The 16,599-nt window shown below is 32.5% G+C and overlaps 2 protein-coding genes across 2 annotated transcripts; one reads left to right on the top strand and one right to left on the bottom strand.

The window, feature by feature from the left end:
• Positions 1-9,927: 9,927 nt before the first annotated feature.
• On the bottom strand, positions 9,928-11,348 carry LOC149479503 (uncharacterized). The gene is made up of 4 exons (XM_089708329.1): positions 11,324-11,348; positions 10,997-11,043; positions 10,529-10,655; positions 9,928-10,238 (listed from the first exon to the last, which is right to left on the bottom strand). Exons 1-4 carry the CDS (start codon positions 11,346-11,348, stop codon positions 9,928-9,930), a joined length of 510 nt encoding a protein of 169 aa, XP_089564455.1.
• Positions 11,349-12,868: 1,520 nt separating this feature from the next.
• LOC149479504 (uncharacterized) lies at positions 12,869-15,283 on the top strand. The gene is made up of 4 exons (XM_089708129.1): positions 12,869-12,887; positions 13,671-13,771; positions 14,278-14,416; positions 15,201-15,283. The coding sequence occupies exons 1-4, from the start codon at positions 12,869-12,871 to the stop codon at positions 15,281-15,283; spliced, it is 342 nt and encodes a 113-aa protein (XP_089564255.1).
• Positions 15,284-16,599: the final 1,316 nt, after the last annotated feature.

Consider the following 16,599-nt stretch of genomic DNA (forward strand, 5'->3'; position numbering starts at 1 on the left):
ACAGCCTTTTCTTGGCTTTTATTGGCTGTAATTAGATTTCAAACTGTTGTACTCCCAGTCAAGATAATATATCTACATCTAAATGCAAACAATAATAATTATGCGAAAGTTTATGAGGAAGGGTGTTTGTTACGCTTTCACGTAAAAACTACGGGTTCGCTAGCTGGCTGGCTTCTTATACTCCTATGACTTGGACCACTAAAGCTCCTGCTAAACAGTGATCTATTGTTATTGCGAAGTGGTCGGTCGGACTGCAGTACAATGAATTATTGATGTCTACCATACTACGTGATCCATATGCAAGCCTGGATTACGAGCTCGGTGTTAAAGCCTATGACGGTGTAGGCGGTGAGAGGTTCCCAGGATGCACACATGCGGAATTCTGAGGTATATCATATATAATTTCTGGTATTATAAATATGTTTATAATCGTTAATCGTAAACCTAAATAAAGGTAAATTTAAAATCTCAAAATATCATTCAAATAATAATTAGAAAATTGGTTGAGTTTTGGAAATTTAATTGAAATGAGTAGAATCTAAAACAAAAAATGCAAATTGAGAAACGTGTCTTGAAATTTTCATAATAAAGCCACTCTATAAATTCTAAATTTAATTGTACTTAAATTCTTTTCAATATTTTACCCTCAAGTACAGAAATGTAAAAAAACATAATACCTCAAGTATTCACAAAATTAACACAAGCCTGATTCCCTTCTGCATAACACATCCCATTACTAAAGGCAAAGCTTTTCGCATTAGTACGATCGTTAGCAGAAAACAAATTAATAAATTATACTCAAGCTTCGCTCGTGGGAAAACTAAGCGATTAATTTAACTAGGTTGTAAACACCGCATACGTGGGCGAGCTGGCAATTCAAATGATTGTTTATAAATTAGCTTATTGAGAACTGTTTGAACGTTTCAAATTAATTGTAACAATTTCAAACTTTCAAGCTTAGCTTTCAAGGTACATGTTTATGGAAAATTCGTAGCGCGTTGGTAGAAATGTTTATTTATTTTGCTGTTAACTTAATTTGACGGCAACGGTGTGAGCAACGTAGCCTTAAAGCCTCTAGGTATCATGTTTCAGCACCTTGACCGTTCTGCAATTTAATAATATCCAGATAATTTTGGACGACCGCCTCCTTGGTAAAGTGGTTGACGCGTGAGCGTGGAACCGAGGGTTCGATTCCAGGTGAAGACGAAGAAAAAAAAATGTCTCGATCTGGCAGGACACAGTAGGTTGATCACCTACTTGTCCCTAAAGAAAATTGTTCAGTGAAACAGGTGTATGAATAATGCATCTGCCCCTTACCTAGTATCTAATCTGTGGCCTTACCCCACTAAGGGACACGTGACTTCACTTTTTTGGACTCCATATTTGTTAACAAATAGTGACATTAGGTACTTACAAACAAAGACAAAGACAATTAACTTCGGCGACTTTTGTTATACATAAATTACGTACCATGTAGTAGACGATTCTTTTTTAAGCGAAAAAGTTTTATTTTTATGCTTTAATTATTATTATTGCAAAATTTGAAAACAAACCTAGTCATCTTAAGTATTCAACTCTGTGTAAACTAATTATTATAATGTGTGATTTTTCAGCTTATAAAATACAGTTTTCACTATATTTGTAGTAAATAATTTTCTTGAACTTGAACATGACAATTAAATATATCCTTATCTCAGTCCTAAGCTTAATTAGGTACAGAGTTACAACTCCATACAATAGCCAGAAAGCTGTTAATTTTTAGATTACGCTGCGCTACCCTAAAAAGTTCTTAAATAACTTATCCCTAATATGCCTATTCCCGTATAAAATACCTTTTTGTAGATACAAATAACAATTTACAGGTGTTAATTAAACTATAAACTTAATTATTAATTAAAGATGGCATCATTATAAAGTGTCAAACATATTCAAAGTAGGAATTTAACATTCAAATAACCAAACCAAGTTATGAAATGAAAAAAAGAAATTAACACACAACAATTTATTAGTTCAGTAATAAATTTAACAGCCCATAAACGTATATTTTAAACACTTAACACCCACTAAAACGTAATGACACCGGCCTCGTGCTCACTTTCATAGTTTTAGATATCTATAACGTAGAGTGTTAGATAAAAATGCATTAAAATGCGGTTTACGACATAACCGACGATATCTATGATAAATATTCATGCAAATATCCACACATCCTGGATTCCGTGTAAAAAGGAAAATAAAAACGCGGCCAGATTATGTTCTGGTATAAGGCCTCCCCCACATTGGGCGTAGGCCGAGCGTACGCGTTTCCTGAGCGTGCTGCCGGCGTCGGCGCGGCGCGGACGTCGCGTCAGCGCGCCGTCTGTGGGGCGCGGGCTACGCGTTGTCCAGCGCCGCGCGGGCGCTGCGTGAACGCCGCGCAGACGCCGCGCTTACGTCGCGTTCCATAGGCGTTCGGCCGCCCGTGCCCCCCGCACACATTCCATGAGTGCGAGGGGCACGGCGCGGGCGGCCGAGTGCTTTAGACGCGACGTCGCGTCGGCGCGGCGCTTGCGCAGCGCTTGCATAGCGTTCGATGGCGCGACACCCGCGCCCCACAGACGGCGCGCTGACGCGACGTCCGCGCCGCGCCGACGCCGGCAGCACGCTCAGGAAACGCGTACGCTCGGCCTACGCCCAATGTGGGGGAGGCCTTAAGCGCCGGTGCTCAGAGGAACAATGCAGACGGAAGACTTCTTTATTGCTTGCGAAATAAATTGGTATAATGGGAATAGATAATAAATAAATGATAAAACAATTTAAAAGCAATCTTGTTTTTGAGTGCTCTTTGATTTTTCAATTTGCAAATAAATTTTCTCGGTAAATCGACGATTTCTTATTTTACAAAAAATCAACTTAACGTGGATATGAAAGGGTAAATGCAAATACACAAATTAATAAATTAGTGCTTTTGCAACAATAACTTGTGATTTTAAAATTATGAATGATAATAATTAATGAAAAAATCATATCAAAGGAGAGATGTTATCTTGCCTCTTCCACGTCATAAGTTCATAGAATTAAATTGTCTTAGCTCAAAGTTCAATCACAAATGAACACAAACTCAAAAATTTATTTATCAATTAGACTTCTTCTTGAAGCATCGTCTATAAGATATTTACCACCGATCGAGAAAGCAGTATCTATGGAGAAGAACCGGCAAAAACTCCATAAATAAACATAAATAATAATTGTTTTTCCTGTTATGTAACCATTATTCAATATCGTGCTAATTTTATTCACTTCCTTTTAGAAAATAATCATATTTATGATCATTTCTTAGTGACGAATGTGTCCACTGCACAAACAATAGAATTGAATATAATAAGCGATTAATTTAAATATAATAAGTAATTATATTGGATTTATCAATTAGTTCTATCTTTCATCGCAACACGATTGGAATAATTTGAGCTTTTCAAGGAAAACGCTTTTATATTTTGTATACAGCGCCAGGTAGATAGGTACATAGTATGTGATTACTTATCCGTATATTATTTATTTTTATTCGAGATCGTGTCCCTAATACATAGAAGAAAAGATGCTTTTGGTAGGTACTGTTCAGATTTCTGGTTGTAAAAACGCAACTAAATCAATTCGTCCGTTTGAAGGCTACGCTGCCGCAAACATGTGTTAAAATGTAGATATTTGTAACAGAAATTATACATTACTAGCGAACCCGGCGAACTCCCTTTCGCCATCTTATGTTTAAATACCAACCGAAATGTTACTTAAAGCGCTGTATGTGAAACATGATTTTTCCGGTTTTCCCGCTATTCTGTTGAAACGTTTCCTGAATTTTCTTTGCTACAAACCTCACGGAGCCAGAGACCTTTCCAACGACTGCAAATCCGTGGAAATCGGTTTGTGCGTGCTGGAGTTATAGCGTCAGAAAGGAAAACCCGACTTATTTTTATATAGTACATAATAATTATAAAATACGGTTATGTTTTGGATTAAAATGCATAAAGTAGTTATATGACACAACAATTCGTGAATTTAAGGTTTAAAAACATCGCATTTCACAAAAACAACACGACTTTTTCATGTCCACACGTAACGTATAATTTAGGTGAAAGCAACGGTTTTAGAAATCGGGAAAAAGCGACAACGACTTTACCAAAAAATATTCAAATTAATATCACGACTTCGATGTATGAATCTGTCATGAATCACATAATATACTTACAGATATATATTATGTATTAACGTATATAAGATAAGTAACTAGAATTAAAACTTTTTAAAATTGGTACCTACATTGGAAAAATAATCTTAGATATGATTATTATACATAAGGATTTGGTTCAATTTACGAGTTCAATTATGTTATTTTTTACTAATAACTATAATAACAATTATTTTTTAAGTTTAAGTTTACAGTAACTCATCTAAGTTAAAATTCTACCAATAAATTAACCCTTAGGTATACACATAATAAATTAACCTACACACCTCTGATAACATGAATCATACTACTTTCGTTTTTCAACATGTGAATTTTCTCTGGAACATAATATGTATAACAAATGCTGTAAATAAATTACTTATTTTAACGCCGTATTTCAAATTTCGTAGAGCTAATCTAAAGGCATACTTTTCATGAAGCGCTTTACATGAAACAATGTGATGCCACAAACGTAATTTATTTGATTCAAATGCAAATTAATTACTCAGCAAGTGATGACACTTTGCATACAAACAATATCAACATGAAAGCATCGCTTAAGATTCTTTTAATCGTGTTCAAATGAACTGATATTGAAAACAATCGACAGGGTAGCGCACGACGCTACGATAGGGAGGGGCCAATTTATTTATTTTTTATCAATATAATTTTATTTAAAGTTTCTCTCTAAATGACTTGTTATAATTTCAGAGAAAATCGTATGCAATTAGATTTTAAGAAGCCATCCGATATTTAAAATAAAGCTTTTCCTGTAAGTTTAAAACTTACAAGAAAAGCTTTATTTTAAATATCGGATGGCTGAGAATTTGTATGAGGATGGAGGTTATGTCTTGCATTAAAGATTGAAGATCGAAATAATCAAAGAATTGAGTACCTACTGAGTTTTATGTATAATAATAAAACCTTATTTATATGAGCCGTTGATATTTTTTATACATAAATGAATTAAAACCCTTAATCACTATGTTTCAGTTATAATACTTTCGTGAAAAAACCTCTGATAAATTCTCCCGATATATTACGCCTCTACTAACATAATTCTAAGAAAAAAGGAGCAGTTCAATCACCCCTATTAATACCAATAACATCGATAAAGCTATTCAATCCAACGCAATTCATAAACGCACGATTTTCATGTCTTTTGCCACGTGTTAACCGTTTGTACACGACGCCGCTCTACACCCTGAATTTCAAATAAGTTAATAAAATCATTCTTTGTTTTTACCCTTTCTAATTGTTTTATGCGCACGCTTCTATAACACGTGCCGTGTGAGGCGGTTGAATTTAAATTGATTTAAAAATTGTACGAACGTTAGAGGGTAACGGTGAGATTGTATCGATATTTCCGATTTGGGACGTCATTATAACGGGTTTGGCGGTACTTTTTAAAGATGATTGCGGTGTCGGCTTTATTAAACAAATAGACAGGGAACAGGTGTGTGTCAAAGTCCAGTTAATTTTGTAAAAATGAATTCTAATTAGCCACGATAATATTCTTCTACGAATACTTTAGGACTTTTTCTTGAAAAGACTTTGTACTGGGACAACTTTTGTTTATGCAAAATTTTAAATGATACATAATATTTCAGATTTTTCATAGCTTAAGAGTTATGAATACAACCACTTGATGAATTTCATTCACGAAATTCGGGCCTTTGCTCAATTGAAACTTTTGCGAAATAAGATGTACAGTTGAATTGAAACGAAAATTTTAGTGGCGGGCTTCTACAAGTTTTAAAAGCTCCAAAATATTCTAGGTACAGTCGCCATTAATATGATATCAGCGTTTATTTTTCATTTAACTGCAGAGAGTATAATGCTCAAACAACATGACATGCACATGAACTTTAAAATTTAAAAAATAATTTTCAACATATTGTAGGTAGGTACTCTATATTCGTGCTTTGCTTTGATCCCATTTGTCATCACATAAAACGAACGCCATCTCGCCAAGCGCAATGATATTTGACGCATAAAGGCCACTGAAAGGGCTGCACCATTATTAACTAAATTATTGCAATCGCTTCTTGATCTTCATAGCACTTTGTTTCAATTTAGCAACAATAAACGTAAACAATAAGGCACCATTGTCACGAGAGATCGTGGGAACAACAGGTGTGCCCTAATCTAATCTGCTACACTATAACTGGCATTTTCTCTCTAAATGGTAATAAACCGTTTGCAAATTTCGACATAATTTTCACTCGGCACGTGCGAAAGTTTGTCCAGATTTCTATCGTTCGGGTCCAAATAGGAAGAGATAAAATTTGGATTAACATATTTGTATGAATGTTTTTAGTTCCCTACTGAGATTTCGCAAAAAAATTATGATTGAAATATGACATAGGTACCCCTCTACTCTGTGTATATTGTACTAGCTGCGCTCCGCGGTTTCACCCGCGTGGCTCCGATTCTGTTGGTCTTAGTGTGATGATATATAGCCTTATAGCCTTTCTCGATAAATGGGCTATCCAACACTGAAAGAATTTTTCAAATCGGTCCAGTAGTTCTTGAGATTAGCGCGTTTAAACAAACAAACTCTTCAGCTTTATAATATTAGTACAGATATGTTGAAATTTTGTTGAAATACACTTTTGAATGAAGTAGATGAAGTTTCCTGAAAGTCGATTTTTGCAATTCAATTCGCACTATACCCACAGATAATCAATTATGTAAAGATGAACAAATTGTTTGTTTAAGGCGCTAATTTCCAATTTCTATCACTGTAGAATAGGTACGTGATCGCAAGCTGGGTCCCAAGCTTTATATGCACGACGGGCGAGTCTGGGGCCGACCGCTAGTAGAATTTAATATCCCAAAAACATGTAAAAATAACATCAAAAGTTATTAAGAAGAGCGGAGAATAAATAAAACAAAGAAGATTACTCGCTTAATACAATTGAATTGATTATAAAAAATAATATCAATAAATTGCACCTTTCACAAATTGTACCTACAGTGACATCTCTAATACTTACTGTGAACTTGTAAATAATGAATACAAATGGAGAAAGTGACTGAAGATGCCAGTTCAAAGACATATCGAGAGATGGCGCTTTTCTCAATCTAGTAATAATTTCCTCGATTTCGAAATAATGTACATAACATATATTTGATTTAGCTACCATTTTTGTTTTCCAATTAATTCAGAAGGTAAATTAAAAGGGTTCGTATCCGTTTCAAATCGTTTTTGTCCCGTGCAAATATTCTCTTCCACTAGTGTAAAAACTGAAAACGATAAAAAAGCTAAATAATGAATGGTACTAATTTAATAAATTTAACAGTAAACATATTTTATTATTTTTATTTTAATTGATTACAAATATTAGTAGTATTATACATATTATCTGTGACTATACTAACTTCCAATTTTCTGACAGTTTATTTTATACAAAGTGCATAGATCTTCAAATTCGGCCAGAAAGCTTTTATTATCGTCAAAGCCGCAAACCGGAGGGCCCCCTGGAGTGCAACTTTTCAATTTATAACAATAAAATTCAGCAAATCTTTGTTTAGCTAACTCATTATTGAGTTCCTGAAAAATCGAAATGTTTTTTTAATCATTTAGTTGCTAATTAATTTTAATACGCAAATAATTTCTGAAATTAATGATCACTTACAAATGGCTCAGGAATAATGGCACTAGAGAACTGTATCACCATAAAAACTGAAACTTTAATATTATAATATTTATATTTTTTTAGAAATGTAGAGCAAGCCATGGTAACTTAACCCATTTTCTAAATTACCTTATTATTAAAACAGAGCCATTTCGATCCACACATAATAAATAAATCAATATCGATAATACTCATACAACTTTATATCGAATAAAATACCTACCTCCTTTGTTTGAAATTGGTTAAAACCATATTATCCGCGACTATCTTCAATGCATTTAAAAGAAACTTTTATTCTTACCGATTATCAACGATGCAAGATACATCTCAAAGAACGACGTCAAAGGCCCACAAGATTAATTAATAAAAGCAATTGAAATAAAACCACAATAAAACGTTAATTAAATCTTTAATGGTCAGAACATTTCTTATTGCTAGTGGCTGTAAATCCTGAAAACAAATAAGTGACATTTTTCAAGTGTATTGGAATAGATTTGGAATAGATCAAGCTACTAGTACTAGTTATTATTCTGTATCTTAAGTCAGTTTTGATTATTTGTGTGGAGTATTTGAATTTAAAATTCATATTTTATAATATAATTCATAAGTGGAGTTAAACAAAAATTTAAATTCATGAAATAGATCAAAGTAATTTTCATAAAATGTACCTATTTATATTGATTAATCGGAATGTACCTGATATCGACATATTACATATTTCAAGAAAATGTTTTTTAGTTTTAGTTGTATTGTTGTTACTTCATCCATGAATAAATTCAAACATTACCATGGCCATATCGACAGTTATATTTATACATAGCGCAGGCATTCTGGAACTTTCTCCACGTGTTCACTCTGGCATCTCTTCCACAGACAGCCTCTCCTTTATTATGGCAATACTTTGCTCGCCAACACCAGTATTCGTTTATGACTTTTGACACACCGTATTCCTGGGTTGTCATCTGAAAGAATGAAAAAATATATGTTCCTGTCCTTTAATACACCGTACTACTTCTGGGTTAATTTTTATTTAAATTGTCTCTCCCTGCAGTTTTTATCAAAAATATATATTAACAGCGAGTGATATTGGTAATACATACTTTAATTTCGCAGCCAGAAAAAAATCGTTAATTAGTTTACGTAGTTAAATCCTATCCTATGACCTATCCTACTTAAAAATAAATGCGAAAGTTTGTAAGGATGGATATATGTATGTTTGTTACTCTTTCACGCAAATACTACTGAACCGATTAAAATGAAATTTATCACACATATAACTTGGATTAACACATAGGATAGGTTCTATCCCGGAAATCCCACGGGATCGGGAACTATGCGGGTTTTTCTTTGAAACCGCGTGCGAAGCCGCGGGCGGTAAGCTAGTTGTAAGATAATAAGCATTTAATATTCCAAGTCTCTATTTAAAATTCAAACTCACGTTAAGTAAACTAAGATGAAACCCTAAGCAGGGATTCTAATGTAAGATCACACAATAAATAATTAAATTCTCGAGCGAAATAACCGACGGCCGAGAGAAAATAATTTCGCAACTGAGTGATTCACTCTACTTTTCTTGATATTTCTCGCTTCACTGTTATTAAATCCCTCGCTGAGTTCTAATGCGATCTATTATTTTCTGTTGAGGTAAAAAGATTTCTTAATATTATTTTCTTTTGAACGTCTTTTTATCTCACAATAGAAACCTACGTAGTTATTATAAGGAAATCTGTATTAATGGTCAACACCAACGTCTTAATTATGCCCTATTATTTGCTCTATGATGCGTATAAAGATTAAAGCTCTAAGTTATATAAAGGTGAAATTATATATTATTAGTTTCATCTTACTTAAATAGGTAGACCCTACCATATTTTCTAATTCAAGGTCGGGATAAGTTGTAAAAAAATGTCTTGTGAAGTGAAGTGTTCCAGTGTGGGGTATTATTAGTATTGGTTCATGCATTTCACATTCGACGAAATTAATGATAAATTTCTGATACATATCGTATGATATTTATTTTTTAACAAAGAAAAATAAAATAAAACTCTTCAATAACAAATTTGTTTATTCAAAACAAAATCATCAATGTTCAGCACTCGAACTTTCAAATGATATCACACCACCATTGTTTGATATAGCCCCTTTAATCTTTATTGGTTTTTCTTTAGATTTGCTTACAGCTTCTTGAACCTTAGTTACTTCTTCTTTAGACTTGCTTATAGCTTCTTTAGATGTACCAACATTTTCTTCTGATTGCTTATGAGATGGAGCATTTTCTTCAGACTCCTTGTTGGTTGCAGCATTGTCTTCAGTTTCATTTTGAACAAGGGGTTCCGCTGGTTCGTGCAATGGAGGTAAAGATTTACAATCTTGAAGTGATGTCTTCTCGTAATCTAAAACATGTTTTTAGCAAAAGAAAATTGCCAAATAATAACAAATCATCTGTCTTACAAAAAAAATGTACACAATCGTGTGTTTAACGAAATAAAATGAATGCATAAAATTGCTTTGGTATGTGTAATATTATGTAAGTATCAAATATATAAATATTCAAATATGTATGTACAAACAGACTTTAGTAAGTTATGACGTGAAAAAAATAAAAATACTACCAATAAGGTGCATATTTAATTCTGAACCTTAACCTGCAACGAAAATAAGGAATAGGTAATAGTCATAATACCTTTATTTTTCAAGCAGTTATACTCCTTTATATCACATGAATCTATAAATCTTCTAACTTTCCCTTGTCCGTTTTTACCACATTTTTCCATTCCATCGTGAATGCACGTTTTAGCGGAATAACATTTCTGAAATGACATCAATATGCAGCAATGAGCAGAATATAATAATATGTCGTACACTTGTGAACTATTTTCTTTAAAAATAAATAGAAATAGGTACTTATCAATTTGTAGGTATGGAAACCCAAATACCACAGAGTCATTTTTGCAATAAACAGTAGGTGATTACTACTACATAATATTAAGAATTATTATTTTTTAATTTATTACATTTTGCTGATTCTTATAATAGTTTTATAGCAATTTATATTCTTTACATTTTGAACGTACTATAAATTTTTATCTAATAATTTTAAGGCCATATTTTAGGTGCTTATCAATATTAGTTCAATTATTTAAATTCTCACATCAGATCCATATGTAATACTGATGACGCATCCTAAAAGTACTGTTCCTGAAAAATAAATCTTATAAATTATATTAAAAAGTAGTAGGTAGGTATTAAATAACAAAATACCTAATTAGTACAAAACTATTATATAAGTAAGTAATAAGGAGCCTTAGACAAAGTAACAATTAAAAAACGATAACGAAGTTAGAAAAGACAAAAATGTATGGGATTGATATACGCCGCGTTAGATCACGTGGTCTATCTAATGTCAATCCCATACATTTTTCCTTTTCTAACTTCGTTATCGTTTTTTAATTGTTACTTTGTCTAAGGCCCCTGGTACCTATTATTGTGGCACTGAAATCCATTTTCTCACATTCAATCGAGCCACCTTATCGCTAACGCAATGTTTTACTTCTAAAACCATTCTTGATAAGAAATCAATAACACTGAAAATTTTGTCAAACATTATTGTGTAATTTGAAATTTTTTTTGAATAAACACATGAGATATTTAAAATTCTCATTATTACTTCTAATCACTTTTATTATAGTAACAAATTGCTGTCGACGATTTAAAAAGAAATATAAAAAATTTGTAAGTAAATTGTCTGAATTCAATGTTTGAGATTTGTATAAGATCTTAAGGGTACATTATACATCTAGTACATGTAGCATTACGTAATAAATATGCCTATATTAATCGCATTCCTTCTCCAGAAGCTTAAATATTTAATGCGGGTACCTAATCAAAATTAAAAACAACGGTTTCTGCGGCAAGCGTCCTCATCAAATGTTTATCCGGAGCAGTAATAACGCCTGTTGTAAAATTAAAAAACACTAAATATCCGCCTGATGTTTAATAATTGATGCTTAGCGTATGCCTACTCCATATTGTAATACTCAACAATAGCCATTTAAAAAAAAGAGCGTGTGTGCCGAGCACACGTGTCCTAAGTAACATTGGCAAGTTTCAAAGATACCAAAAGCGTCGCCGTACTTCGTGACGTGACGGTATTAACATGACGCGACCTTGAAATTTTAATGTCAACGCGTCAAAAGAAGTTGCAATAATAAACATTAAAAACAATAATTAATTAAAGATTAACTTAATTTCCTATTTACACTGTTTTAAATCACTGTTTTTGTATAACCTAACTCTGTTACTTGGTAACAAGAGACAAAAAATTATTTTTTATAATTAATTTAAATCAGAAATATTAAAACATGTCTTTTTAAATATTTCAGCCATGCCTCGAAGCAGCTTTATGTATTCATGGTGGTAGGCGAAGATGTGGCTTTCAAAAAAACAATAGGGAAGTCCGATGGTTCATTGATAGCTGCGATATATTGGAATTTAATTGCGAGTATAGCACAAGTGAGAATTATCTCTTTAATCATCATCAGACATGACTGTTGAAACTCGATCATAATTTTCGATTTTGAAAAACAATTTTGTGTTCAATAGATTTTTGCTCCATTAAGGCACAAAAATATTATGTCTCACATCGCAAAATTAAATTAATTGAAATAATATGTAAAGTTACTTTTGAATTACATATATAATTTGATGTATATTACTGCTTCCATTTTAGGTTTTTACAGAGTTTCATCAAGAAAATGCCGCCATGTACCACCACTATAATACATTGCAATATTATAGTTATTACAGAAACTGTTACCGTTTAAACAATGCACCACTTGAAAATTTACTCTAAGATTTTGTTATTAATACAACAGTCCAGTTTGTTGTTACAAACTTAACAATTCCCTGAAGTATGAAGCAGGAAACTGTATTAGACAATAGAACAAAAGCCAACAAGGCGCTCGGAAAACGTTATAGCTAGTTGCATTCACACTTCGTTAGATCCAAGTCAGCCTGCAGGAAAATGTTTACTAAGTCCATTAGTAAGTACTTTATTATTATTATATTTATCTATATATATAAATGAAACCCGTTTTCCTTGGTCACGGCAACACGCGTGAACGGGTGGAACGATTTCGATAATTCTTGCCTACAACTTTGCCATTGAAATTTGTTCCGTAGGACTTGTAGTTTTGTCGGAAATCGAGAGAAACCATTTTTTTCTCTTAAAAGCTCCTCCCCTCCCACTTCCCGAACTCGGATTGACCGTAATTTATTTTTCCTTTTATTTTTATCATATTCCCCTCCTTTTCTAATGGGTTTCATCCTACTGCGATTTTTTTTTGTTTCAAAAATTATCTACTCTGGCCTAAAATAATATTACGATATTTTAAATGTCAAATGTTATAAAGGCAAAGATCGTATAACGTAAACAAGATTGTCTTGTTTGCTTCTATTTTCTTTCTGAACTCCGCTTCTAAATCGATACCACTTGAACTTTCTTCATTAATTAAAAGTTTTACATAATTGAAGAGTTCTTATCGTTTGTAATACACATTTTAAGGCTCTGTAAAGGGATCTTAGAATCCTTATAATATGAAGAATCTCTTTTAGTTTACAGATGTGGCCTTTAGTTTCAATTAGAGAAACAATCATTATATATAGGTATATCGAAGGCAGGGCCGTTTCACGGTTTGCTGCTATGGTTTGCTGATACCCCTTATTTTCATAATATGTCAACTGACAGATAAGCTAAATAGAACATAATATTAGAAGGCTATGTCGCCATATTTTTCAATTTATTAATAAAAATTGTATATTTTCAGTTCTTTTCATTATATACTATATGTTGATAACAACATCAGCCCACGGCCCGCCTCGAGAACGAGACAATGAAGACATCGCGATGGGGCGGAAGGTAAAAAAAGTAATAATCAACTTTTATTCAATTTATAAAGTTGACGCAAAAGTAAAATTCGTATTGTTATTGAATTTGTTAAGAATTCTATAGTTCTTGTTAGGCAATTTGTGAATAGAAGACGGAAACAAGATGAATATGTTAAAATTGAGTTGAAGATAAGATAAAACTGATAATGCTGTTTCTTCATCGCTTATTTTTAAATTAAAAAGACTATATTATGTTGAAATTTCACCCAGTTCATATGAATTAATATTTCGAGAAAATGTCAAGTAACCATCCTTAAACATAAAAACTTTCACCTTTGTAATAGTAGTAGTCCGAGTAGCTTTTGATATCAGTTTTAATGTTAAATGTAGGTACATATTATATCTATCATTAATGTGTTGGACATTAGACATTACTAGATTATTCAACCTACCAACTTACTCAAAACCTCTCGTTAGAGAGTAGTATATTCTTTGCTCAAAACAGAATAACCTCATATATTCAATATCTACGTCATTCCCTTACAGATGGGTGCAAAGTGGTGTAGCATGGCGAAGGTTTGCAACCACGATCGCGTGCCAATTTGTGGAGTGAGCCACGCCGGCGACATCATGGGCTTCCGGGACCTGTGTGATATGTTCGACTATAATTGTATACGACGACGAAGTTAGTACACATTCAAACAGATTATATTGAGTGGCCCATAATGGGCAATAATCAAGGAGATCTGCTGTAATCGGATGTGGCGTACAACTTCAAATGTTTTTACATTTTATTATTTCCATTCCTTATATAATATTAATATATTTATATTATGTATACCAAGCTCCAACATTAGATTTTATTATAATATGATCACTTAGTTAAAACATGGTTAGAACCAATATACCTAATTCACGCGTAAATAATTTCATAAAAAAAAAATGGTTGTCTGTAAACTCGGTTTACTGACGATAGTTGAACGTGACAACGTCCGATTGTGCTTCTTTGTCGCTCGTTCCGCGCTCTCGCTTGCACTTGAAGCCATGGAACGCCTCAGAGCGAGGTAACGCCGCATGAATCATGTTTTTTCGTGCGTGCAGCCGGCTCTATTGAATTATAAGACGTTGTCACGTCAATAAGTTTCCAATTAAGAACCGTCGTTTTGGCAACGTTGGTACAAAACTAGTGTGTCGAGATGGTGTCGAGGATAGAGGTAGAGACGGTAGAGTTACAGCCAAGAAGCTTATATCTAATACACTGGAGATTTCAGTATGAACATTAACTTGTAACAAGAAAATATGACGTTGAATGACGCCTGTATGTTTTTTTATCCCTTTCACACCTAACTTGGCAAGTTGCTTACTACTAAATAAAAATAAGATGGCGTCTAATCTGCTATTTATTATTTATTTTTGAAAAAATATAATTATTTGAACTTTTTTTAACAATATACTATTATACTTTACAGATTACAAACAAACTGGATGTCCCGAAGATAAATCTCTTCTCACAGCATCCCGTCGACCCACCAACAGTTACTATGACGAATAATATTTTATCGTGTTTAATAATTTATCTGTAATTAACAAATTTATTAACCAATTTATTGTATCTGCTATAATGTTAAATAATATCTAAGAACGTATAAATAAATATTATATTATGAGAAATATGCCTTTTATTTTAATAGAATTAAATTCTTGCTTATATTTGGTTAATTAAAGTATCCAGAGGAATATCATCTAAACTAATAATATAATAATAAGAAAATTATTAAACACTACTTATCGATTATAAAAAAATTCACTCCTGACTCTTGAGTTACATTGGCTACCTATATTTTATTTCATTTAACGCGGGTTGATTCAGGAAAACAAAATGTTATGTTACATAAAAATTTAATACCAAAATTATCTCTCTGAGAATGTAATTTAGAAAGGAAAATCGGTATACATATATGGACATAAAGCGTAGGTGGAACATACAAAATTCGTGTTTGCGAAAGAACGGAACAAATAAAATAACAATTCAAATTGTTCCATGAAAAGGTGTGTTATTTTATTTTTAATATTCGCTCAACAATTTGAAAACAAATTAATTTTGATCAAACTTCGTATAAAATTGGTTTTGAGTACCTATAGTTCATTTTTTTCGATCATAAAAAGGCCATGTTTTTACTACTCTAATTCATTAACTTGATCACTTCTTTAATAATAAAATATTAGAGAGAGAATATATAGTATCTAGAAAAAATACATACAGTCTACAGACGAACATAGAATCTCTTCAACTATATCTTAGAAGTCGGTCAATAATAATATAAGATTAGATTCATCTAATTAATAAAGAAAATAAATTTAAAAAAATCGTTTATTGAAGTGAAAACTTCTTTAGCGGCGTTGAGCACTTCTTCTGTAATGGGTATAAAATCTTAAACTCGCGTCAGGACACGTGACCCTGATCGAAAAAGCGTTAAGACGGATACCATTCCAAAATATCAAACATGCTCAACGTGTGCAACCCGTCTTTTTTAGTACATATACATTTACCTAAATTTAAACTCGACGATCGCCTCAACTAGGTATAAACCTGTGCTAGAGGCGACGAATTTAATTCTCTATATTAAATTCTTCAAATTAATATTAGTATCCTAGGTAAATACCAGTTTCTCATTCATTCATTCATTCATAAATACCAGTTTCTCATTTACCAAATACTATGTGCCCAATATCTATATCCAAATCTTTTACACTTCTCGAAACAAACTCACAATTAACATTATAAAAATAATGCATATTTTAATGGATCGAAAGTGCATATAAAATACTTACAAGTTTCTAATAACCTCTTAATATGAGAACCGCACT

The sequence above is a fragment of the Colias philodice genome, chromosome 20 (genome assembly GCF_061535455.1).
Source record: "Colias philodice isolate Cphi_HAF_F1 chromosome 20, ilColPhil1 Martin Lab GWU primary, whole genome shotgun sequence".
Lineage (NCBI taxonomy): Eukaryota > Metazoa > Arthropoda > Insecta > Lepidoptera > Pieridae > Colias > Colias philodice.